This window comes from Scyliorhinus canicula, chromosome 13 (assembly GCF_902713615.1).
Source record: "Scyliorhinus canicula chromosome 13, sScyCan1.1, whole genome shotgun sequence".
NCBI classification, from domain to species: Eukaryota; Metazoa; Chordata; class Chondrichthyes; order Carcharhiniformes; family Scyliorhinidae; genus Scyliorhinus; species Scyliorhinus canicula.
In genome coordinates this window covers 6,353,940-6,377,566 of record NC_052158.1, presented here as the reverse complement: position 1 = coordinate 6,377,566, position 23,627 = coordinate 6,353,940, and the positions used below count along the sequence as shown (strand labels likewise).

The window sequence follows — 23,627 nt, the reverse complement described above, 5'->3', positions numbered from 1 at the left end:
TGGCTGTGTTTCTTTTCTCTCTCTATCACTTGGGTCTCTCTCACTGACTTTGCTTCTGGACGACAGCCGTTCAGAATCCTGCCATTCGCACCTCCTCTAGCCTCCTCTCTTGTGCTTTACTTGCCCCGTTCCCCATTCTTCAGACCTTGTAGCACAGCCCTTGGCCCGATCGCAGCCCTTCCCTTCCCTTCTTCCCAGCTCTCCACCTTTTCACCTGCCCGTCTGTGTCTCTAACTTTTTCCAGTTGTGGTGGAAGGTGCCCGAGCTGGAACGCTAACTTTCTCTCTTTCTCCATATGGATGCCGCCTTCCGGCATTTTCTGTCCTTATAACAAAATAGATACTATGTTAAAAAAATAAAATCAACCTCGTATTATTATCCTACTGATCTCCCCATCCAAATCATGCCCCCCCCCCCCCCCCCCCCCCCGCCCTCCCACCCTCCCACCCCAACCTATCCTCTGGTGCGGGTTCAGACCTTAATTACACCAAAGAATGTCTTCCCATCCACATAATCCACCAGATGTGGGTCACTGACATTGACAAACAGATGGTGATCCCTCTCGAGTTCCACCACGGCCCCCTGGCCCAGGGTGGTGTACCAGGTTCCGCGGTTGTGATTCTTGCCGCACACAGTCTCAGTGCCGCTCAGCAGCAGCAGGGGCTGGGGGTAGGAGTCGTGTTTGCGGAAGACCCAGTTGTAGAGGGTGACCGGCTTGTCCTTGCACTCGCTGCCCCGGAAGCCCACCTGGCAGTAGACGTAGTACAGGCCGCGGGTGGGGATGACCAGCGAGTGGCCCAGGTACCTGACCGAGTCCTTGGTGAAGGCCAACCCTCTGACCGACTCCCACTCCAGGGTCCGGTAAGAGTCAGCGCTGGCACTGTCCTTCAGGGAATGGTGATAGATTCCTAAGTGAGGGGAGGAAAAGAAAAAAAACAAGATCAGATCAGTAGGAAATTGCTCGACACCCTTAATAGATGAATCCACAATTCCTGTGGGCCCCAACTCTCACTTCCTGTGGGTCCCAATCTGCACTGACTTCCTGTCAGCCCCAGCCTCACTTCCTGTAGGCCTCAATCCGCACTGACTTCCTGTCAGCCCCAGCCTCACTTCCTGTAGGCCTCAATCCTCACTTCCCGTGTGCCTTGATCCCTACTGGATTCCTTTGGGCCCCAATCTGCACTGATTTCCTGTGGGCCCCAATCCTCACTTCCTATGAGCCTGATCTCCATTCACTTTCTCTGAGCCCCAACCCTCATTTCCTGTGAGCCCTGATATCCATTGACTTCCTGTTGGCCCCAATCTTCACTTCCTGTGAGCCCCCATCCTCACTTCCTGTGATCGGCAACCTACACTGACTTCTTGTGAGCTCCAATCTTCACCCTGTGATCCCCAATCTGCACTGACCTCCTTAGGGCCGCAATCCTTGCTTTCTGTGGGCCCCATTCTGTACTGACATCCTGCCTGCCCCAATCTGTACTGAGTTCCTGTGGGCCCAATCCTCACTTTTCGTGAGCTCTAATCCTTGCTTCCTGTGATCACCAATGTACACCAACTTCCTATGAGCTCCAATCTCACTTCCAGTGAGTCCCTATTCCCACTGACTTCCAGTGGGCCCCAATTCTCACTTCCAGTGAGCCCCAATCCTGACTTCCTGTGATCCTCAATCTATACTGACTTCCTGTGTCCCACTCTTCACTTCATGTGAGCCCCAATCCCCACTGACTTCCAGTGAGCCCCAATCCTCACTTCCTGTGATCCTCAATCGACACTGAATTCCTGTGAGCACCAATCTTCACTTCCTGTGGGCCCCAATCCTCACTGACTTCCTGTGGACCCCAATCCTCACTGACTTTCTGCGACATCAATCTGCACTGACTTCCTGTGACCCCAATGCCCACTGACTTCCTGTGACCCCAAGCCATACTGACTTCCTGTGGACCCCAATGCCCACTGACTTCCTGTGACCCCAATCCGCACTGACTTCCTGTGGACCCCAATGCCCACTGACTTCCTGTGACCCCAATTCACACTGACTTCCTGTAGGCCCCAATCCTCACTGACTTCCTGTGGACCCCAATGCCCATTGACTTCCTGTAGGCCCCAATCCGCACTGACTTCCTATAGGCCCCTCTCCGCACTGACTTCCTGTAGGCCCCAATCCGCACTGACTTCCTGTGGGCTCCAATCTGCACTGACTTCCTGTAGGCCCCATGATGCAACCATAATTTCACGCGAGACAGAGAGTTGAAGTGAACAGTGGCTTTAATCGACTAGAACAGTGCCTGCCTGCGACTGCTCTGCTACTGAGAGCCACATACAGGACTACTGCTCTTTAAACCTCCCCTCAAGGGGCGGAGCCAGGGGCGGAGCCCACAAGGGCACCAACATGATACATTCTGTGTAATATCGTACAATGGTCCATAGGTGGAGCCCACATGGGCAACAGCGTGATACAGTGTAATACAGTGGTGAATGGTTAGTGCAATACATTCACCACACCCCAAACCGCACTGACTTCCTGTGGGCCGTAATCCTCACTGACTTCCTGCGGACCCAATCTCCACTGACTTCCTGTGACCCAATCCCCACTCACTTCCTGTGAACCCCAATCCCCACTGACGCTGTAGGCCCCAATCTGCACTGACTTCCTGTGGGTCGTAATCCTCACTGACTTCCTGCGGAACCCAATCTCCACTGACTTCCTGTGACCCAATCTCCACTGACTTCCTGTGACCCCAATCCCCACTCACTTCCTGTGAATCCCAATCCCCACTGAACCTGTAGGCCCCAATCTGCACTGACTTCCTGTGGGCCGTAATCCTCACTCACTTCCCATGGGTCCCAATTCTCACTGACTTCCTGTAGGCCCCAATCTCCACTGGCATCTTGTGAACCCCAATCCCGATTGACTTCCTGTGGGCCCCAATCGCTACAGACTTTCTCTGGGCCGTAATCCTCACTTCCTGTAGGCCCCAAACTTCACTGATTTCCTGTGGGCCGTAATCCTCACTTACTTCCTGTGGGCCCCAATCCTTCCAGAGTGGCAGCTCACCATTTTCTCAAGAGAGAAATTTAGCGAGAAGGAATGAATTCTCGCCAGCACGCCCACGTCCTGTTAATGGATGTTTTTTTTAAATCCTCACTGAGATCCTTTGGGCCCCACCCTCACTCGCTTCCTGTGTGCCCCACCCTCACACACGTCCTGTGGGCCACACCCTCACTCACTTCCTGTGGGCCCCAACCTCACTAACTTCCTGTGGGCCCCACCCTCACTCACTTCCTGTGGGCCCCACCCTCACTCACTTCCTGTGGGTCCTACCCTCACTCACTTCCTGTGGGCCCCACCCTCACTCACTTCCTGTGGGCCCCACCCTCACTCACTTCCTGTGGGCCCCACCCTCACTCTTCCTGTGGGTCCTACCCTCACTCACTTCCTGTGGGCCCCACCCTCACTCACTTCCTGTGGGCCCCACCCTCACTCACTTCCTGTGGGCCCCACCCTCACTCACTTCCTGTGGGTCCTACCCTCACTCACTTCCTGTGGGCCCCACCCTCACTCACTTCCTGTGGGCCCCACCCTCACTCACTTCCTGTGGGCCCCACCCTCACTCTTCCTGTGGGTCCTACCCTCACTCACTTCCTGTGGGCTCCACATTTGAGGGTGTTCATCTTGGGATGAGGCGATTATGCCAGGGCAAGTGGTTTATTGCGGTGTGAGATCATGCCAAAGTGCTTGGGGGTTTGGGCAAGTGACCCGAGGGGAGGGGGGGAGGGGGGCATCAGTCCGGTTGCAATTGGCTGTGTGGTCCCCAGCTAACATGTGGCGAGACTTGATCTGGAGCTCTCTGGATGCTGAATAAACCAGGAACGGCCTCGGTTGTGAGTCTTTGTGAGGGCAGTGGGATGTGAGATTATCCCTCTGTGTGTGTTAGTGTGTGTCTGTTATTTCTCAAAGTGACATTCTCATGACAGTGTCGTTCACTAACCTTCTGGCCAGTCCCAACTCAGTACCTCTCTAAGAAACGGGAGCTCTCTCCCTGCCACTCCCCACCCTCGACATTTCTCAACCTTCCTCTATATTTAGTTTTTGCTCCCTGTCTCATTTGTGTGCAGCTTGGAGCCAGCTTTCATAACCGAGGTCCAGCGAGTGGGAAAGTGAAAGCTTTCTGTTTTGTCAAGTCTTGAGAAATGTGCTCTGATTACCGATCAGATGTGCTGCTGGCTTCTCGCTGTCCCTCATCTCCCATCGTTCATCACTCCCTGCAACAGAATAAGCGCACACACACACACACACACACACAGATACACAGACACACACACACATAGACACAGACACACACACAGACACACACACACAGACACACACACACACACAGACACACAGACACACACACAGACACAGACACACACACACAGACACACACACAGACACACACACACACAGCCACAGACACACACACACAGACACACACACACACACAGACACAGACACACACATATACAGACACAGACACACACACACAGACACACACACATACAGACACACACACAGAGACAGACACACACAGACACACACACACACAGACACACACACACACAGGCACAGACACACAGATACACACACAGACACATATAGACACACAGATACACAGACACACACACAGATACACACACACACAGATACACACACACACAGACACACATACAGACACACACACACACACACACAGACACACACACAGACACACACACACACAGACACAGAGCGTTACTGGTTAATGAGGGATTCATACAGATGCCACTACAGATAACTGTGGTCTGTAGCAGCAAATCGACACATCGCAATTCATCACCAGCATTACATAATTGGCAACCATTTGAACGAGGTTAAATGTCATATTAAGGGAGCATTTACAAACACATTAACCAATTTCAACAGGCTAAACACTATGTTGAAACAACGCCCCGGGCAACTTAACAGGAGCAGGTTGTTTTTTAAACAGGTTCACACCTATGCTCATGATTATAACAAACGATTAAAGACTCAATGTGCATGTCACCCGCAGAGGTGTGTTTTTTCCTGTTCAATTTTTCATGAACCAGATAGCCTTTCTCCCATTGCACTTCTGTCTGTAGTCTTTTGGTGCAGTTGTTAACCAACTCGGCACCAGTTCACATTCTCCTCAGTGCAGTGGAGGTTAAGAGTCCCGGGTAATTCGGACAAGGCACAAGGCTTGAACATATTACTTTTGTTTGCAGATCAACAAACTGCCCCGGGAGCTTGGGGAGTCCCCCTTTCTTTTCGGCTTGGCAAAGCTTTGGCCAATCAGAGTCCGCTTGCCAGCCTGTCAAAGCCACTCTTCTCAGGCAGCATTAATTGTGGGGAGAGTTTGAAATGAGGAATTGCTGCGTTTGTCCTGATGACTGTCACACAGAAAGCTTGGGCAACTTGCCCCGCTTTTCAGATTCTCGACCAGCGGGCGATCAGTCCAAAGAGAATTCGGATCAAATGCGCGCAGGGAAAAACATTCTAAGGCCGTGGAGGGATGAAGCAGGGGTGAGGACTAATTGGACAGAGTCACGACCGATACAGCGGGGATAGTGGTACCAGTCCATTAGATCAGCATGGTAGCATTGTGGCTAGCACAATTGCTTCACAGCTCCAGGGTCCCAGGTTCGATTCCGGCTTGGGTCACTGTCTGTGCGGAGTCTGCACATCCTCCCCGTGTGCGCATGGGTTTCCTCCGGGTGCTCCGGTTTCCTCCCACAGTCCAAAGATGTACAGGTTAGGTGGATTGGCCGTCATAAATTGCCCTGTGTCCAAAATTGCCCTTAGTGTTAGGTGGGGTTACTGGGTTATGGGGATAGGGTGGAGGTGTGGACTTGGGTAGGGTGGTCTTTGCAAGAGCCGGTGCAGACTCGATGGGCCGAATGGCCTCCTTCTGCACTGTAAATTCTATGATCATGCTTCATCTTTATCATCGCTCTCTTTAGCTGACGTTACTCCATATGACCATATCCAATAGGAACATCTACTGATCTTAGGGTGATGGGAGAGGCATTTTCAGAACCCCAAAATGTATCATGGAGTTCAACCAACCCCCACTTTAATGTATTGTTGCTTTTGAAGCTCACGGCTTGTTCTCCAGGTGTGGTATTACAATTATGGACACGTTGGTTTTTAAACACAAAACAATGTTTATTCCATGAACTCAACTTAACCTTTTAAATAACCATTGGATCACTTAACCTTTTAAATAACCATTGGATCACTTAACACCCCTTACTTCAAAGATAACCCCGAAAATAATACAACACTAAATAACCCCTCAAAATGTCCCTTCAAACCTCCAAAAGACTTAATGAGTTTAAATCACCCAGATGATTCAGAGATAGTCTTTCATGGCAGAGATCACAGCAGATCCAGCTCACTGCAAACACAGACACACCCAAGCTCTTTTTGTCAAAACTGAAACCCAAAAACAGAAGTGAGTTCAGCTCAGCTCCCCCCCACCCTCTGACTTCACCAGTAATATGAGCTGCTCCATTTCTTAAAGGTACATTGCTTAAACGTCCATTTCTTAAAGGTACTCTCACATGACATTAGTCATGCATTTCATTTGGTGGAAATGACAGCTTTTCAGACGAAGACAGTTTCAGATCCTACTGCCCTCTGTGTGGGAGAAGCAATTCCTCACACCGCCCCAGGGTTGACTAACTCCGATTTTAACCTGATGCCCTCTTGGTTCTGAATCCCCACTCTCGAGAAAACAGCTTTCGCATATCTAATTCAGCTTCATGATCATCAACATCTCAAATCACCAACTTGACAGGACGCTGCTGCTTCTCCTCATTATCAACCGGCCAGATTTGACTCAGTTTGGAGGGTTTAGAAGCTGTGGCCAGTGACACCAGCCCCTAACCAATACAGGGAGCAATTGCCGAGCATTTTGTACCCATTTTGTGTTGAGGGTTTCGACCTCAATCAGCAGTACCTAGTTTGAGAAAGGAACTGACTCATAGGTCCCTCTCCATGTGGAAACCTGACTCAGAAGATTAACACACCTACCTAAATATTCTCTCGTCATGGATGAATTGGGAGGAATCTGTGGATTGAAACAAAGAGAATTAATGTCTCACTTAAATATATGAATCAACATTTACCATAGATGCTGATCTTCCCGAATACAAATACATTGAGCCAATAATAGAATTGGCTGCTACCACCTCTGAATAGAATCTGATACTCACTACTGCCACTTCTGACTAACGTCATCTACTCACTACTGCCACTCCTGACTAACGTCCACTACTCACTACTGCCACTCCTGACTAATGTCCTCTACTCACTACAGCCTCTCCTGACTAATGTCCACTACTCACTACTGCTACTCCTGACTAATGTACACTACTCACTACTGCCACTCCTGACTAACGTCATCTACTCACTACTGCCACTCCTGACTAATGTCCACTGCTCACTGCTGCCACTCCTGACTAATGTCCACTGCTCACTACTGCCACTCCTGACTAAGGTCCTCTACTCACTACAGGCACTCCTGACTAATGTCCACTACTCACTACTACCACTCCTGACTAACGTCCACTACTCACTACTACCACTCCTGAATAACGTCCACTGCTCACTACTGCTACTCCTGACTAATGTACACTACTCACTACTGCCACTCCTGACTAATGTCCTCTATTCACTACAGCCTCTCCTGACTAACATTCACTACTCACTACTGCTACTCCTGACTAACGTCCACTACTCACTACAGCCACTCCTGACTAACGTCCACTACTCACTACAGCCACTCCTGACTAACGTCCACTGCTCACTACTGCCACTCCTGACTAATGCCCACTACTCACTACAGCCTCTCCTGACTAACATTCACTACTCACTACTGCCACTCCTGACTAACATCCACTACTCACTACAGCCTCTCCTGACTAACATCCACTACTCACTACAGCCTCTCCTGACTAACGTCCACTACTCACTACTGCCACTCCTGACTAACATCCACTACTCACTACAGCCTCTCCTGACTAACGTCCACTACTCACTACAGCCTCTCCTGACTAACATCCACTACTCACTACTGTCACTCCTGACTAACGTCCACTACTCACTACTGCCACTCCTGACTAATGTCCACTACTCACTACAGCCTCTCCTGACTAACATCCACTACTCACTACAGCCTCTCGTGACTAACGTCCACTACTCACTACAGCCTCTCGTGACTAACGTCCACTGCTCACCACTGCCACTCCTGACTAATGTCCACTACACACTACTGTCACTCCTGACTAACGTCCACTACTCACTACTACCACCCCTGACTAACGTCCACTGCTCACTACAGCCACTCCTGACTAATGTCCACTACTCACTACAGCCTCTCCTGACTAACATCCACTACTCACTACAGCCACTCCTGACTAATGTCCACTACTCACTACAGCCACTCCTGACTAACGTCCACTACTCACTACTGCCTCTCCTGACTAATGTCCACTAGTCACTACAGCCTCTCCTGACTAACGTCCACTATTCACTACTACCACCCCTGACTAACGTCCACTGCTCACTACTGCCATTCCTGACTAACGTCCACTATTCACTACAGCCTCTCCTGACTAATGTCCACTACTCACTACAACCTCTCCTGACTAACATCCACTACTCACTACTGCCACTCCTGACTAACGTCCACTACTCACTCCAGCCACTCCTGACTAATGTCCACTACTCAATACAGTCCCTCCTGACTAACGTCCACTGCTCATTACTACCACTCCAGACTAAAGTCCTCCGCTCACTAGTGCCACTCCTGACTAATGTCCACTGCTCACTACTGCCAATCCTGACTAATGTCCACTACTCACTACTGCCACTCCTGACTAACGTCCACTGCTCACTACTACCACTCCAGACTAATGTCCTCCGCTCACTAGTGCCACTCCTGACTAATGTCCACTGCGCACTACTGCCAATCCTGACTAACGTCCACTACTCACTACTGCCACTCCTGACTAACGTCCACTGCTCACTACTACCACTCCTGACTAATGTCCTCTGCTCACTACTGCCACTCCTGACTAATGCCCACGACTCACTATTGCCACTCCTGTCTACTGCTCACTACTCACTACTACCACTCCTGACTAATGTCCACTGCTCACTACTGCCAATCCTGACTAACGTCCACTACTCACTACAGCCACTCCTGACTAATGTCCACTGCTCACGACTGCCACTCCTGACTAATGTCCACTACTCACTACAGCCTCTCCTGACTAACATTCACTACTCACTACTGCCCCTCCTGACTAAAGTCCACTGCTCACTACTGCCACTCCTGACTAACATCCACTGCTCACTACTACCACTCCTGACTAATGTCCTCCGCTCTCTACTGCCACTCCTGACTAATGCCCACTACTCACTATTGCCACTCCTGTCTAATGTCCACTGCTCACTCCTACCACTCCTGACTAACGTCCACTGCTCACTACTGCCACCCCTGACTAACGTCCACTGCTTACTACTGCCACTCCTGAATAATGTCCACTACTCACTACTGCCTCTCCTAACTAACATTCTCTACTCACTACAGCCACTCCTGACTAATGTCCACTACTCACTACAGCCACTCCTGACTAATGTCCACTACTCACTACAGCCTCTCCTGACTAACGTCCTCTACTCACTACCACTCCTAAGTAACCCACCTCTCACTCCTACTACTCCTGAATAATGTCCACTACTCGCTCAGCCACTTGCTTCTAAAATGAAAAACTTTTCTAAACATCTGTCTCTCATTCAGCATCCCTAATGTTTTCCTGTAAAAATCAATTGTGAAATCAACGTAAGTTAAATGAAAATCACTGTCCGATCAGAAAGAACGGACTGTTTCTGGGTTACATCCTAACGTCTACTTTCTACATTGAAAACCTCTTGACTGTCCTGAACTTCAGTTTGAAAATCTTCTGGTTAACTTACAAACTCTTCCGAACACGCTGCATTCCACCTCGCTGCCTCTCCCACTCCCCCACTGCATTCCCCCCTTCCCTCCCTCAGGCCTGCCACCCACCACCTATCTCACCATCTGGTCTGGTGACTGCGCACCGTTCCTTCCCGGGACGCACGCCGCCTCTCTCGCCCCACTCCCTTCCCCATCGTTCATCGGCTTGCCTCTCTCCCTGGTGCACAGTGAGGGCTCGGGAGAGAGCGGCGGCAAGTGGGGAGGAGCAGGGGTTCAGTGGAGAGCTGTGGTGGGCAGTAGGGGTGGAGCAGGGTTGGGGGAAGGGATGTGGCTAGCGAAGCAGCGGTTTGTTTCATGAACAGTGACTGATCCTGCTCAGTAACCGCGCCAAGTCGAAAATGGAGACAGCTCTCGGACATCTCCTGTCATTTACAAAAGGTGCTGAAGTACAAACGTGCCTTAATCACAGGGAAGCATTCCATCACCTCAGGAACCAATTGGAATTTTGATGCATTTTTTATTCGTTCTTTGGAACTGGGCGTCGCTGCATTTGTGGTCCAGCCCTAATCGACCTTGAAATAAGTGACTCGCGAGGGTCATTTCAGAGGGTAGTTTTGAGCCAGCCACAGTACCGTGGGCCTGGAGTCACGTGTAGGCCAGATTTCCTTCCCTAAAGACCATGAGTGAATCAGATGGGCTTTTACAACAATCTACAATGGTTTCATGGTCATTTTTAGACTTTTAATTCAAGATTGTTATTGAATTCAAATTTCACCATCTTCCGGTCGCTGGAGTGGGACTTGAACTAACAACCTTTCCGCCTGAGAGGCGTGCTTGCCTCCCACAGAGCTTGGTTGACATTTTCAGGGTCGGGATTTCCTGTACGACGACATCGACCCTGAATTCAAAAACACTCCATTGGCTGGAAACGCGTGGAGACGCCGGGTTGTTGGAGCGATTGAAGATGGGGACGGTCGGCGGCACAGTGGTTAGCACTGGTGCCTCATGTCACCGCGGACCCGGGTTCGATCCCGGCCCCGGGTCACTGTCCGTGTGGAGTTTGCAAATTCTCCCCGTGTCTGTGAGGGTCTCACCCCCACAACCCAAAGATGTGCAGATTAGGTGGATTGGCCACGCTAAAGTGCCCCTTAATTGGAGAAAAAAAGAAGATGGAGACGGTGAAAGAGATTAAAAAGGCCAATACCTTTTCCCAAAATTCGAGAATCGGTTTTGGGAAGAGCCACTCTGATCCTTTTCCCATTGGAGCTGACAACAGGACCTTGCGTGTATTCATAGCATTGTTTGCTTATGTTCCTGGGGTACTCAGGAATCCCTTGAACTCCCTTTACTACCCCAGGAGTAGAACAAAGAACAAAGAAAATTACAGCACAGGAACAGGCCCTTCAGCCCTCCCAGCCTGCGCCGATCCAGATCCTTTATCTAAACCTGGTGCCTATTTTCCAAGGATCTACTTCCCTCTGTTCCCCGCCCATTCATGTATCTGTCCAGATGCATCTTAAATGATGCTATCGTGCCTGCCTCTACCACCTCCGCTGGCAAAGGGTTCCAGGCACCCACCACCCTATGCGTAAAAAACTTTCCACGCACATCTCCCTGAAACTTTCCCCCTCTCACCATTTGGCCCCTCCAACCTGTTCTAACATTTCAATGGGGGTTGGCTGAGCCAACCTCAAATTGCTGTTTGTGGAATAGTGTTCCAAACATTCAATACACTCTGTCTGTAGACGGGGTGTGATCTTCCAGCTGTTCACACCTGGGGGGGGGGGGGGGTCTACCAGCCCCGCTGATGGCGCCCCATCCGGGGTTCCCGGCGACGAGGGGTGGATTCAATGGGAAACCACATTGACAGCGGTGGGACCAGAAATTCTTGGAGTGGACTAAAGGGGGGGCTGCTTCCGGAGACCGAGAAACACACCACAGGGCAAGTCAGCCAATCTGGCCCATGCTTTGGGGTTTTGCCCCGGAAATGTCCCCTGCGGCTCAAAGCCCGATATAAACACCCCCTGTGAAGTAATTTAGAGATTTGTTTTAGTCACACAATTTGGGCATCGCCGGCTGGCCCAGCATTTGTTTCCCACCCCTAATTGCCCCTCGAACTGAGTGATGTGCTCGGACATTTCAGAAGGGCAGTTAAGGGTCAACCACGTCGCTGTGGCGTCTGGGGTCACCTGTAGGTCAGACAGTCCTTCCCGAAAAAGAAACGAGTGACCCGGATGGATTCACGACCATTGCTGAGAGTGTCACGCTCATGATTGCTGCTTCCAGCTTTTAATGACTTGAACTGGTGATCCCCAGGGACAGGCAGGACATCGGGACGACGGGCCCAGTGGTATTACCACCAGGCCACCACCTTCCAGCGAGGATCCACTGTTGGAATGGGTCCAGAAACGATTTGGCCCAACCTTCCCCAATGTTGGTGTCTAGGCATCACACCAGCTTCCTCCCAGCCCTCCTCGTCACACTCGATAAACATTCCCCCTGGTGGGTTCATCCAGCTTCCTCTTGGTAGTTACCTCACCTCGTGATGGTATAGTCCCACCTTCTCACCATTTCCTGGGGAAAATTAATTCATTCCCTCATGGATTTATGAGCGAATGCCTCATAATGAAAATTCCACGGAATTCCCAATTGGATTCAGTCGAGGCTGCATCATATTTAATCCCTCTAATTTATTGCCTCCTGCACAGCTGCTGAAAACTCCCCTACGTCTAACCTGTCGAGCTGCTTTGTGATTTGAAAGAGGTGTTGTTGAATCATTGATTGTGCTCTTGCTGGGCCGGAACGATCGTGACGGGCCCAGGCTAGAGGAATGGACTTGCCTGAACGTGTGTTACTGGGAACTTCCAAAACGACTGGGTGTCCCACATTCCCCGGGGACAATGGATCAAAGAAAAGGATTGTTACCTCACCGCTTCATCATCGTCCAAAGGGTTTCCGTGCCAACGGCTCCAGAGCACTCCTGTTCAGGCCTGTCACATAACACAAGGAACCTGGCAGAGATCGGGTCGCAACATCGGAACAGGAGTAGGCCATGCAGCCCCTCGGTCCTATCCCAGCATTCAATGAGATCATGGCTGATCTGTGGCTAAATCCCATACACCAGCCCATGCACCTGAATAACTTTGCCAAACAAAAATCTATCTCAGATTTAAAATTAACAACTGGTCCGGCATCAACCCCAGTTCGTGGGGGAGAGTTCCAGTCCTCTACCACCCTTTGAGGAACAACGTTCTTGCTAACATACACACACACACACACACACACCAGGAGTGAGCTACAGGACAGGGCTCAACCAACAAGCCTCCTCCGGTCACTGTGACAGTGTCTGACCCACTGTCCCACCCAGTCCCAGAGGGGGAAAGGACAGTGTCTGACCCACTGTCCCACCCAGAGGGGGAAAGGACAGTGTCTGACCCACTGTCCACCCAGTCCCAGAGGGGGAAAGGACAGTGTCTGACCCACTGTCCCACCCAGTCCCAGAGGGGGAAAGGACAGTGTCTGACCCACTGTTCCACCCAGTCCCAGAGGGGGAAAGGACAGTGTCTGACCTACTGTCCCACCCAGTCCCAGAGGGGGAAAGGACAGTGTCTGACCCACTGTTCCACCCAGTCCCAGAGGGGGAAAGGACAGTGTCTGACCCACTGTCCCACCCAGTCCCAGAGGGGGAAAGGACAGTGTCTGGCCCACTGTCCCACCCAGAGGGGGAAAGGACAGCGTCTGACCCACTGTCCCACCCAGTCCCAGAGGGGGAAAGGACAGTGTCTGACCCACTGTCCCACCCAGAGGGGGAAAGGACAGTGTCTGACCCCCACCCAGTCCCAGAGGGGGAAAGGGCAGTGTCTGACCCACTGTCCCACCCAGAGGGGGAAAGGACAGTGTCTGACCCACTGTCCCACCCAGTCCCAGAGGGGGAAAGGACAGTGTCTGACCCACTGTCCCACCCAGAGGGGGAAAGGACAGTGTCTGTCCCACTGTCCCACCCAGTCCCAGAGGGGAAAGGACAGTGTCTGACCCACTGTCCCACTCAGTCCCAGAGGGGAAAGGACAATAGGATCAGGTGCTGTGTTCTCTTCCTGCCCATGCTGCCTGGAAGGCTATTTCTGACCACGGAATCGGCTAGCAGACATATCGGTTTGTGTTAACTGAGAACGGAACTTGCGGCAGGATTGTGTTACAGTAGAAGATTCACCGGAAAAACCACAAACTTGCCGTGTTGACACTGTTCTGTGTCTTCGAGCAAGTAAACAAAATTGGCCATGGCCCGGAAATGTAGGTCACAAAGTACAAGTGAGAGATGGAAATCCAACAACAGACAGTCAGCAGGAAGTCTCCACCTGTGCAAGGCGAGAGGTCTGATATTCGGGTCTGCGGGGGGGGGGGGGTGCAGGAGCACTTTCTGAACCCCTTGCAAACCGGGCTCGATGTTCATCAAGGTTCACCGTCACCGCCTCGTGTTTAACTGTCGGAGAAATGTGGCCACCCCTACATCCCCTTCTTCCTGACCATTGTGGAGATCGAGAGTAAAGCAAAGGGTTTATCCTCAGGAAAAGGGAAGCCGACCCAAACGCGGTTGATTGATGTCCGCGGTGAATTGGCCTGGCTGCTCACTGGGTTTGCGTCAGAGTTTCGTTTGGGGGGAGGGGCCAGTTTAGCTCGGTTAGCCGGGCAGCGGGTCTGTGATGTCAAGCGACTCCAATAGCACGGGTTCAATTCCCACACCGGCTGAGGTTATTGATGAAGGCGTCGCCTTCTCAACCCTTGCCTGAGGTGCAGTGATCCTCATGTTCAATCACCAGCTCTCTCTCAAAAAAAGGTGGAGAGCAGCCTCTCGCCCTCAGGGTCAAAGGCGACTCTTGTTTCATTCACTTCACACTGCACTGTTGAAAACGATCCAAAATACTGTCCAGCATCTTTCACAACGTCAGGACATCCCAAACGCCCTGACTCCCAATGGCAGCATTTTCAGAGTGTAGTCAGTGTTGCCCTGCGGGGTACAGGGCAACCCGTTTATGCACAGCAAGATCCCACAAGGCCTCGGTTTTGATGTCCAATCCAAATGATGGCATGCCCGACAGCGCAGCACTCCTTTAGTACAACACTGAGGGTGTGGGCCTACTGACTCAGGCTCCCGGTGACACTCAACCCCAGCCGCATTGCTAAGTCCCTTGGCCATCCTATGCTCCTGCCATTCAGCAACAGCCACAGAGCATGCTGGGAAACCCTGACTTTGTTGGCGATGTGGAGGGACTGCCCCTCCTTCTCAGCAGACGAGCAATGGAAGATCGAGTCCCGGCCCACAGCGGTTCCTCCAGCACGTAATGTCAGAGGATCACTTCGCGCCATCTTGAAAGGTTGAGAGGCCCACCTGGGAAGACGCCGGGAATGTTTTTGCCAGGTGAGGAGCCCTATAACACTCCGTCCTCGTGTAGTTGTGGCTGCATTGGGAAGGAGAGCATTAAAAGACTGAATGAGATCCAGCAGCAAGAGGTAATGCACAACCTGATGTACGAATGGATGAAATCGGAGCAGGAGGGGGCCATTCGGGCCCTCGAGGTCTCTACCCCATTCAATAAGGTGGCTGATCTGTTTGTGTTGAGCTCCACATCCGATAACCTTTGACCGCTTTGCCGAACAAGAATCGATCTACCTCTGCCTTAAGAATATTCAGTCACCCTTCCGTCCACCGCTTCCGAGGCAGAGGGTTCCAAAGTCGCACAGCCCTCTGAGCGAACAAATTCTCCTCATCTCCGCCTTAGAAGTGCGCCCCTAATTTATAACAGTGCGGCCTAGTTTTGACTCACCCTCAAGTGGAGACATCCTTTCAAAGCCCGTGTTCTCAAGATGGCTCAGGATCTTCCATATTTCAGTCAAATCCCGCCTCACCGTTGTAAACTCCAGTGAGAAGAAGCCTGATCTGTACGTCCGTCGGTAACCTGATGTGATCAAGCCTGGGTTCAGGGGCTGGATTCTCCCGTTCCCCCATCCGTGTGTTTCTCCGCCGCGCGCCGTTCGCTGGCGGCGGGATTCTCTCTTCCCGCCGCTTGTCAATGGCTTTTCCCACTGGAACCACCCCGGGAGACCCGTTTTGCCGGCCGGAAAAGTGAATCCCAACGGCCGGAGAACTCCAACCAAGATTGAGGCACGACGGTGTCAGCCTCGACTGAAGTAAGAGCTTGGAGCACGATAAGGCCATTCGGCCCATCAAGTTGCCCCCTTCATCAGACGACGCACAACGGTCGCAACAATCAGCAAGTTGTATTCGTGCAGCGACTTCATCGCAATTGTTTTACTGGCCGTGAGTGACATTCATTCTATCCCTAATTCCTAATTCCAGGAATAATTGCTATTGACCATTTCTGAGTCAACCACCGGACTGTTGGTCTGGAGTCACGTGTAGGCCACACCAGGTAAGGACGGCAGATTTCCTTCCCTAAAGGACCAGATGGGGTTTTTTTTTTAGCAGCAATCGGCAATGGTTTCATGGCCATCGTTAGACTTTTAATTCCAGATTTTATTTTTCACTGAATTCAAATTTCCCCATGCGCAATGGTGGGTTTCGAACCCATGCCTTACCCTAAATCTCTGGATTACTCGTCCGGCGACAATGCCTCAACACCATTGCCCCCCCTGGAACATCCCAGGGCAATGTGAGGGAGCATGTTCAACAACAAATGGACTGCAGTGTTTCCAGGATGCGATGCACCGACATCTCCCCGACGGCAACTAACAAAGCAAACGTTTAAAAAGCCAAGCCACGTCAGGGCGGTGCTGGACCAGGAGACCGGCTTCCATGAGGAAAGAGAGATCAGGAGGCTGAGAGGGAGGGGATTCCGCAGCCTGGCGCCCTGACGCCTACAGGCACAGCCACCGATGGTGAAACGATGGGAATTGGTCGCGGTCAGAATTGGGAGGTGTGGCAGAGGCCTCGTGCGCTGAGGGCTCATCGTTGAAAACAAAGATGGAAATTTTAAAATTGAGGCCTGGCTGGAAACGGGCTGCTGGGTTCTCTCTGCCCACGAGCTGTGTCGACGGCAGAATGACACAGTAACCTGCCCAAGGCACTGTAATAGTTTACAGATCCTACCTCAGTCGTCGTTCTTCATGTGGCATCGCTGGAACCTCAACAACGTGCGGCCAACCATGAACATGCTTATCTATCTCAGCGACTAGGCAGACGGGAACAACAATTTCTACAGTGGTTGATTATATTGTGGCTTTGTGCTGTAGTTTAGTATGGGTGAGGTGTAAAGTGGCTGCTGAGTGATTTTCATTGGCATCGCAACACAAGGTTGATGTCTGTTCCATCCGCTGTGACGTACCTTAATGCTGGGGGTGAGAAACCTGACAATCACACGGGAGAGAACATTACTGAAGGGGATTGAGAGGGTAGACATAGAGTGGATGTTTCCTCTTGTGGGACAATCAAAAATTACATAGAATTTACAGTGCACAAGGAGGCCATTCGGCCCATCGAGTCTGCACCGGCTCTTGGAAAGAGCACCCAACCCAAGGTCAACACCTCCACCCTATCCCCACAACCCAGTAACCCCACCCAATACTACGGGCAATTTATCATGGCCAGTCCACCTCACCTGCACATCTTTGGACTGTGGGAGGAAACCGGAGCACCCGGAGGAAACCCACGCAGACAGGGGGAGGACGTGCAGACTCCGCACAGACAGTGACCCAAGCCGGGAATCGAACCTGGGACCCTGGAGCTGTGAAGCAATTGTGCTATCCACAATGCTACCGTGGGAGATCATGGGCGGGATTCTCCTGTCTCCGACACCGAAATTGCGTTCAACGATCGGCCGGAGAATACCCGTTTGCGACCAAATCGGGGGCAGCGCCGTTTTCGCTCCGCCCCCTCCAAAGTGGTGTACTTACACCGCACACCGCATCGACGGCCTTGAGACGTTACCTGAGGCCCACCTCCCGAAGCTCCGGCCCGGGCCGGCCGAGTTCCCTACGCCGTCGGTCGCGTGCTCTATTTTTTGTCGTGAACTCGGCGTGGATGCTGCGGACTTAGTCCAGCGGCTCCTCAGTCGGGGGGGGAGGGCCCAACCACAGGCAGGGGGTGGGGGAGGGCCCAACCACAGGCGGGGGGGAGGGGCCAATCACAGGCAGGGGGTGGAGGGCCCAACCACAGGCGGGGGGGGGAGGGCCCAACCATAGGCAGGGGGTGGGGGAGGGCCCAACCATAGGCAGGGGGTGGGGGAGGGCCCAACTACAGGCAGGGGGGGAGGGGCCAACCACAGGCGGGGGGGAGGGGCCAATCACAGGCAGGGGGGGAGGGGCCAATCACAGGCAGGGGGGGAGGGCCCAACCACAGGCAGGGGGGGAGGGGCCAATCACAGGCAGGGGGGAGGGCCCAACCACAGGCGGGGGGGAGGGGCCAACTACAGGCATGGGGGGGAGGGGTCAATCACAGGCAGGGGGGGAGGGGCCAATCAGGTAGGGGGGGAGGGCCCAACCACAGGCAGGGGGGGAGGGCCCAACCACAGGCAGGGGGGGGAGGGCCCAACCACAGGCAGGGGGGGGAGGGCCCAACCACAGGCAGGGGGGGAGGGCCCAACTACAGGCAGGGGGAGGAGGGGCCAATCACAGGCAGGGGGGGAGGGCCCAATCACAGGCAGGGGGGGAGGGCCCAACCACAGGCAGGGGGGGAGGGGCCAATCAAAGGCGGGGGTGGGAGGGCCCAACCACAGGCAGGGGGGGGAGGGCCCAACTACAGGCAGGGGGGGAGGGGCCAATCACAGGCAGGGGGGGGAGGGCCCAACTACAGGCAGGGGGGGGAGGGGCCAATCACAGGCGGGGGGGGGAGGGCCCAATCACAGGCAGGGGGGTGAGGGCCCAACTACAGGCAGGGGGGGAGGGCCCAATCACAGGCAGGGGGGGGAGGGCCCAAACACAGGCAGGGGGGGAGGGGCCAAACACAGGCAGGGGGGGGGTCTACACTGCCTTCACGCTTGCCCCCAGCCAAACGGAGGATCGATGGCCTTTTGCGTCAATTTCACCATCATGAAAGACCACCGTTCCCACGGCGGCGTCAGGACATAGTCTCCAAATCGAAGAATCCAGCCCCATACTTTTCGGATAAAGCGGTAGTAGATTTAAAACAGAGATGAGGGGAAATGACTTCTCCCAGAGGGTTGTCAATCTGTGGAATTCATTCCCCAGAGAGCGGTGACTCTGGGACAGTGATACATTTAAGGAGGAGACAGACAGATTTTTAATTAGTAATGGGTTGGAGGATTATGGAAACGGGGCAGGAACGTGTTGAGGCCAGGATGGGATCAGCCGTGATCGTATTGAATGGCGGAGCGGGATCGAGGGGCTGAACGGCCCAATCCTGCTCCTAGTTCTTATGTTGGCAAACCGCAGGATGACCTTGTGAGTGTCACAATGTCTAACCTGCTGGGCCCTCCGGCTGTTGAAGGCACTGCTCCGTTTATGCTCAGCCATGTTCCGGAGCGGCGAGTCACAAATCAGACGCTGCCGTCTGTGATTTCTGTTCCCAGCTCCAGCGTACCTCAGCTACAGGGCAGGGAGGCCGGGCCCCACGCAGCAGAGCCTGTGGTTTACCAGGGATTCAATTTCATTCTGAGCCCAGCGCCGGGGTCAGCTCAGCCCAGAGGAACAGCGGGGGCGGCTAACGGAGGTGACTCAGATTACGCTGAAACCAAACACCGCGGTTTGAAAGGGGCGGCAGGATCAGACAGAGCTTGTGGTTTGTCGCGCTTCAGCTTTGAAGGCTGAATTGCAAGTTGACAAAAACGTTTCAGAAAAAGGAAGACAGCTTTGATTAAGAGAGGCACTGAATGCAAAAGTAATAGAATCGTAGAAATTTCACGGCGCAGCCCTGTCTGTGCTGACTCACAAATTATCTCTCCCCCCCCCATCCCCCTCCTCAGGCGATCCCACTTTTCTGCATTTAACCCACAGCCCGGGGAGAACAACCCCCAGCTCAATCATTCCTCCTGGCTGCAATCTTCCAGTCCGAAGTGGCAACATCCTTGTGAATCTCCTCTGTACTCTCTCTGACGCACTGACTATCTTGTCAGTGATGAGCTGGCCAGAAATGGACACTGTATTCTGGGTGCGGCCTAGTTAGTGTTTGCCCATGGTTAACCTCGCTGGCCTAATATTCTTAGCTGAAGCTCGGCAAAACAGTCTGGCCTCCACTGGAGGATCTTGTCCAGCTCTGCTCACCCCCCACTTTGAGAAGCACGTTGAGGCTTCGGAGAGAGTGCGGAGGGGATTTACCGGAATGTTACTGGGGAAGAGGGTCATCAGTAGAGCGAAGTTGGAGGAATCCAGCGATCGTTGGAACGGAGAAGGTTCAGAGGAGGTTTCACGAGGGACTCCCTCCCTAACAGCACGGTGGGTGTACCTACACCTCAGGGACGGCAGCGGCTTCAAGACGGCAGCTCAGCGCCATCTTGTCAAGGGGCAATTAAGGATGGACAATAAATGCTGGTCTAGTTAGTGAGCCCCACATCATGGAAATGAATTTTTTAATAATCTTTATTACTGTCACTGTTACATTAACACTGCAATGAAGTTACTGTGAAAAGCCCCTAGTCGCCACATTCCGACGCCTGTTCAGGTACACTGAGGGAGAATTTAGAATTTCCAATTCACCTAACAGCGCATCTTTCGGGACTTGTGGGAGGAAACCGGAGCACCCGGAGGAAACCCTCGCAGACACGGGGAGAACGTGCAGACTCCGCACAGATAGTGACCCAAGCCGGGAATCGAACCTGGGACCCTGGAGCTCTGAAGCAACAGTGCTAACCACTGTGCTTAAAAAGTCTGGTTGAAAACCCACCGTCGGCAGTAGAAACTGGCAGGATGGCCGGGAACCAGATAAAGAAAGGAGGGGAGGGGGTGGTCGGTGAGGCTGGGGAACTGTGCCGTGCGAGGGTCCCACTGACCGAGTGGCCGTCCTGGGTGTGTGTGAGCAGCTTGGCAGCCGGCTTTTCGACTGGGTCAATCTATCCATTGCCAGCTGACATTGTGTTCACCCCGTTTTGGGGATGCTGAGCCTTCTGGTGGGGTGGAGGGAGAGGCAGGGAATGCTACACCGACCCCCTCCCATTCCCCCACCCTGCCCCACCACCAATGGATTCTCCCTCTCCAATCTTCCCTCCTTCTAAAGTAAGGAATGCCCGCCCAATTGTCTCAGCTCCACTCGCAGGACAGGGACAACGAGATTCCAAGAATGAGGAATTCGGAGCAGGAATAGGCCATTCAGCCCATCCATCCAGCGGCTGGCATCCGATGGGATTGCGACTGATCTGCTTGGGACCCGAGCTGCACTTTCCTGTCTGCACTCCTTCCCCCGTCCTCCCCACGCTGCATCCTCCTTCCACGCGACCCTATTCCCTGTGGGATTCTACCTGCCATGGCGTGTGCGAGACACGGAGAGAGAGACACGGAGAGAGAGACAGAGAGAGAGAGAGAGAGAGAAGTGGCAACTTTTAACAGGAAAAGCTCCCGCGGCACCGATATTGAAACAACCTTTCTTCCAAAAAAGAGGAGAGGCCCGCATTCGAATAGCGCCTTTCTGGACCGGAGGATGTGCAGCCGATACAGCAGTCCTAGCGCGGTGGGTCACGCATTGGTCACTAATGTTCGGGAAATGCAGCAGCCAATTTGCGCACAGCTAGATCTCACAAAGACCGTTCTGGGGGTGGGGGGGGGAACCGGGGCACAATAAACCACCGGCTCACCTGTCGGAGTGGTCGCCCACGGGGGCAGACAGTTTGGAGGTGGTGAGCCTCCGCTTAACGTCACATTTGAAACGCTGGACAGCTGACAGTGCAGCACTCCCTCAGTCCGGCACTGAAGTGCGAACAGAGACCCATGCCCAGAGGTCAGAGGTCACTGGCTGAATCAGGCTTGCCAGCCTAATGACTGATCAAAGGGAGACGGTTAAGTAATCAGCCACTTACTGTTACTCTTTGCGACCAGAATTTATCTCTTGCCCCAATTTTCCCATCTTCCACCCTTCCTTCAATGCACCGCCCCTTCAGATGTCAAGCCCACTATAATACAGATCTCTCCTTTTCTCTCCATGCACTGACCTGTTCTGGGACGCTCGGCTGGTTCCCGCATCTGAAGTAGATGACCAGCATGGCAGTGGTGGGCACAGAGAGTGCCAGGGTGAGGAGCACGGTGCAGAGTACAGCGGCCAGGCTGGAGCTGCCACCTTCCATTCCCCTCTCCGAGCGAGGCATTCTGCCTTCTGACGTCTGTGAGCACCTCAGACTGCCTCAGTTCTCTCAGGATCACTTTGATGCTGGCAAAGTCCTCTCTCGGGGCAGTGTGACACTGTGATGCTGGTGTCTGAGGGTCCTACACACAGAGGAACTTCTGTGTCAGGCACTGTGATGCTGGTGTCTGAGGGTCCTACACACAGAGGAACTTCTGTGTCAGGCACTGTGATGCTGGTGTCTGAGGGTCCTACACACAGAGGAACTTCTGTGTCAGGCACTGTGGTGCTGGTGTCTGAGAGTCCTCCACACAGAGGAACTTCTCTCTCTCAGCTGTCCTGACTGTGTGCTGACACAACTCGAGGAGTGATAAACACTTTGTAACTCCTCTCTCTCTCTCTCTCAGCTGTTTTTTTTTTCACTTCACTGTTACTGAACACACCGCCCACTGGGCTTTCCGCTGATCCCACACGCAAATCAGCAATCTCTGTTTCAGTTTGCTGTGAAGCAACATTTTTATTACCTCCCTTCCCCCTGTCCACTTTCCTTCCCCTCCCTGCCAGCTCTTTTACCCCCCCCACCCTCTCTATCCCTCCCCTCCCCCCCCCCCCCCCACACACACCCCAGGAAGACTCTGTGACCACCCTCCCCTTCCCCCCCCCCCCCCCCAACTCCAGTTGCCTTTTCTCAAACATTAACAAGAGGTGCCTGCAGTTTTGAAAAGGAATAAATCATTCCAAGTCGCTGAAAGGACTTTCATTGTGTGACGGGTCAGGGTGGATATCGGTTTAGGTGTGGAAGCAGGAGCAGAGCGAGGCCATTCAGCCCCTCGGGTCATGGCAGCAAGTTGACTATGTGATTGAAAAGCTGAGTCTACCATGTCAAGGCAAACACTGCAGCCTGCCCTGTGACACCAGTGTACCCTCCATTCACTAGTACCTGTTATCCCAGTGTCAGAGGTTTACACAATTCTATTAAACTCTTTATCCTTCAGCACTGCACTTTAACAAAGCCTTTCTCCTGTTAATGTACAGTGAGCTGCAAAATCCGTTAATTTAATTTTATTTCAAAATAAATTTAGAGTACCTAATTATTATTTTTTTCCAATTAAGGGGCAATTTAGCATGGCCAATCCACCTAACCTGCACATCTTTGGGTTGTGGGGGTGAGGCCCATGCAGACACACGGAGAATGTGCAAACTCCACACGGGCAGTGACCCAGGGCCGGGATTCGAACCCAGGTCTTCAGTGCCACAGGCAGCAGTGCTAACCATTGTGCCACTTGCTGCCTTGACTGATCCATTAATGATACAGCGAACATAGGAACACAAGGAGAAGGAGCAGGCCTTGGCCGCTTGGGTCTGCTTGGCCATTCAAAGTCAGG

The 23,627-nt window shown here is 52.8% G+C and overlaps 1 protein-coding gene across 1 annotated transcript; it reads right to left on the bottom strand.

Moving 5' to 3' along the window:
• Nucleotides 1–471: 471 nt before the first annotated feature.
• LOC119976208 (lymphotoxin-beta-like) lies at nucleotides 472–22,644 on the bottom strand. Its single transcript, XM_038816522.1, has 4 exons — nucleotides 22,115–22,644; nucleotides 7,073–7,109; nucleotides 4,207–4,263; nucleotides 472–908 (listed from the first exon to the last, which is right to left on the bottom strand). The coding sequence occupies exons 1-4, from the start codon at nucleotides 22,265–22,267 to the stop codon at nucleotides 472–474; spliced, it is 684 nt and encodes a 227-aa protein (XP_038672450.1). The 5' UTR covers nucleotides 22,268–22,644.
• Nucleotides 22,645–23,627: the final 983 nt, after the last annotated feature.

What these genes read in the sequence shown, in the direction of transcription:
- LOC119976208 (XM_038816522.1), bottom strand. Translation starts at nt 22,267, where the DNA reads ATGCCTCGCTCGGAGAGGGGAATGGAAGGTGGCAGCTCCAGCCTGGCC. An exon ending in AGCCGAGCGTCCCAGAACAG is followed by an intron (nt 7,110 to 22,114) that starts GTCAGTGCATGG and finishes TTCAATCCACAG; the next exon opens with ATTCCTCCCAATTCATCCAT. An exon ending in CATGACGAGAGAATATTTAG is followed by an intron (nt 4,264 to 7,072) that starts GTAGGTGTGTTA and finishes ATTCTGTTGCAG; the next exon opens with GGAGTGATGAACGATGGGAG.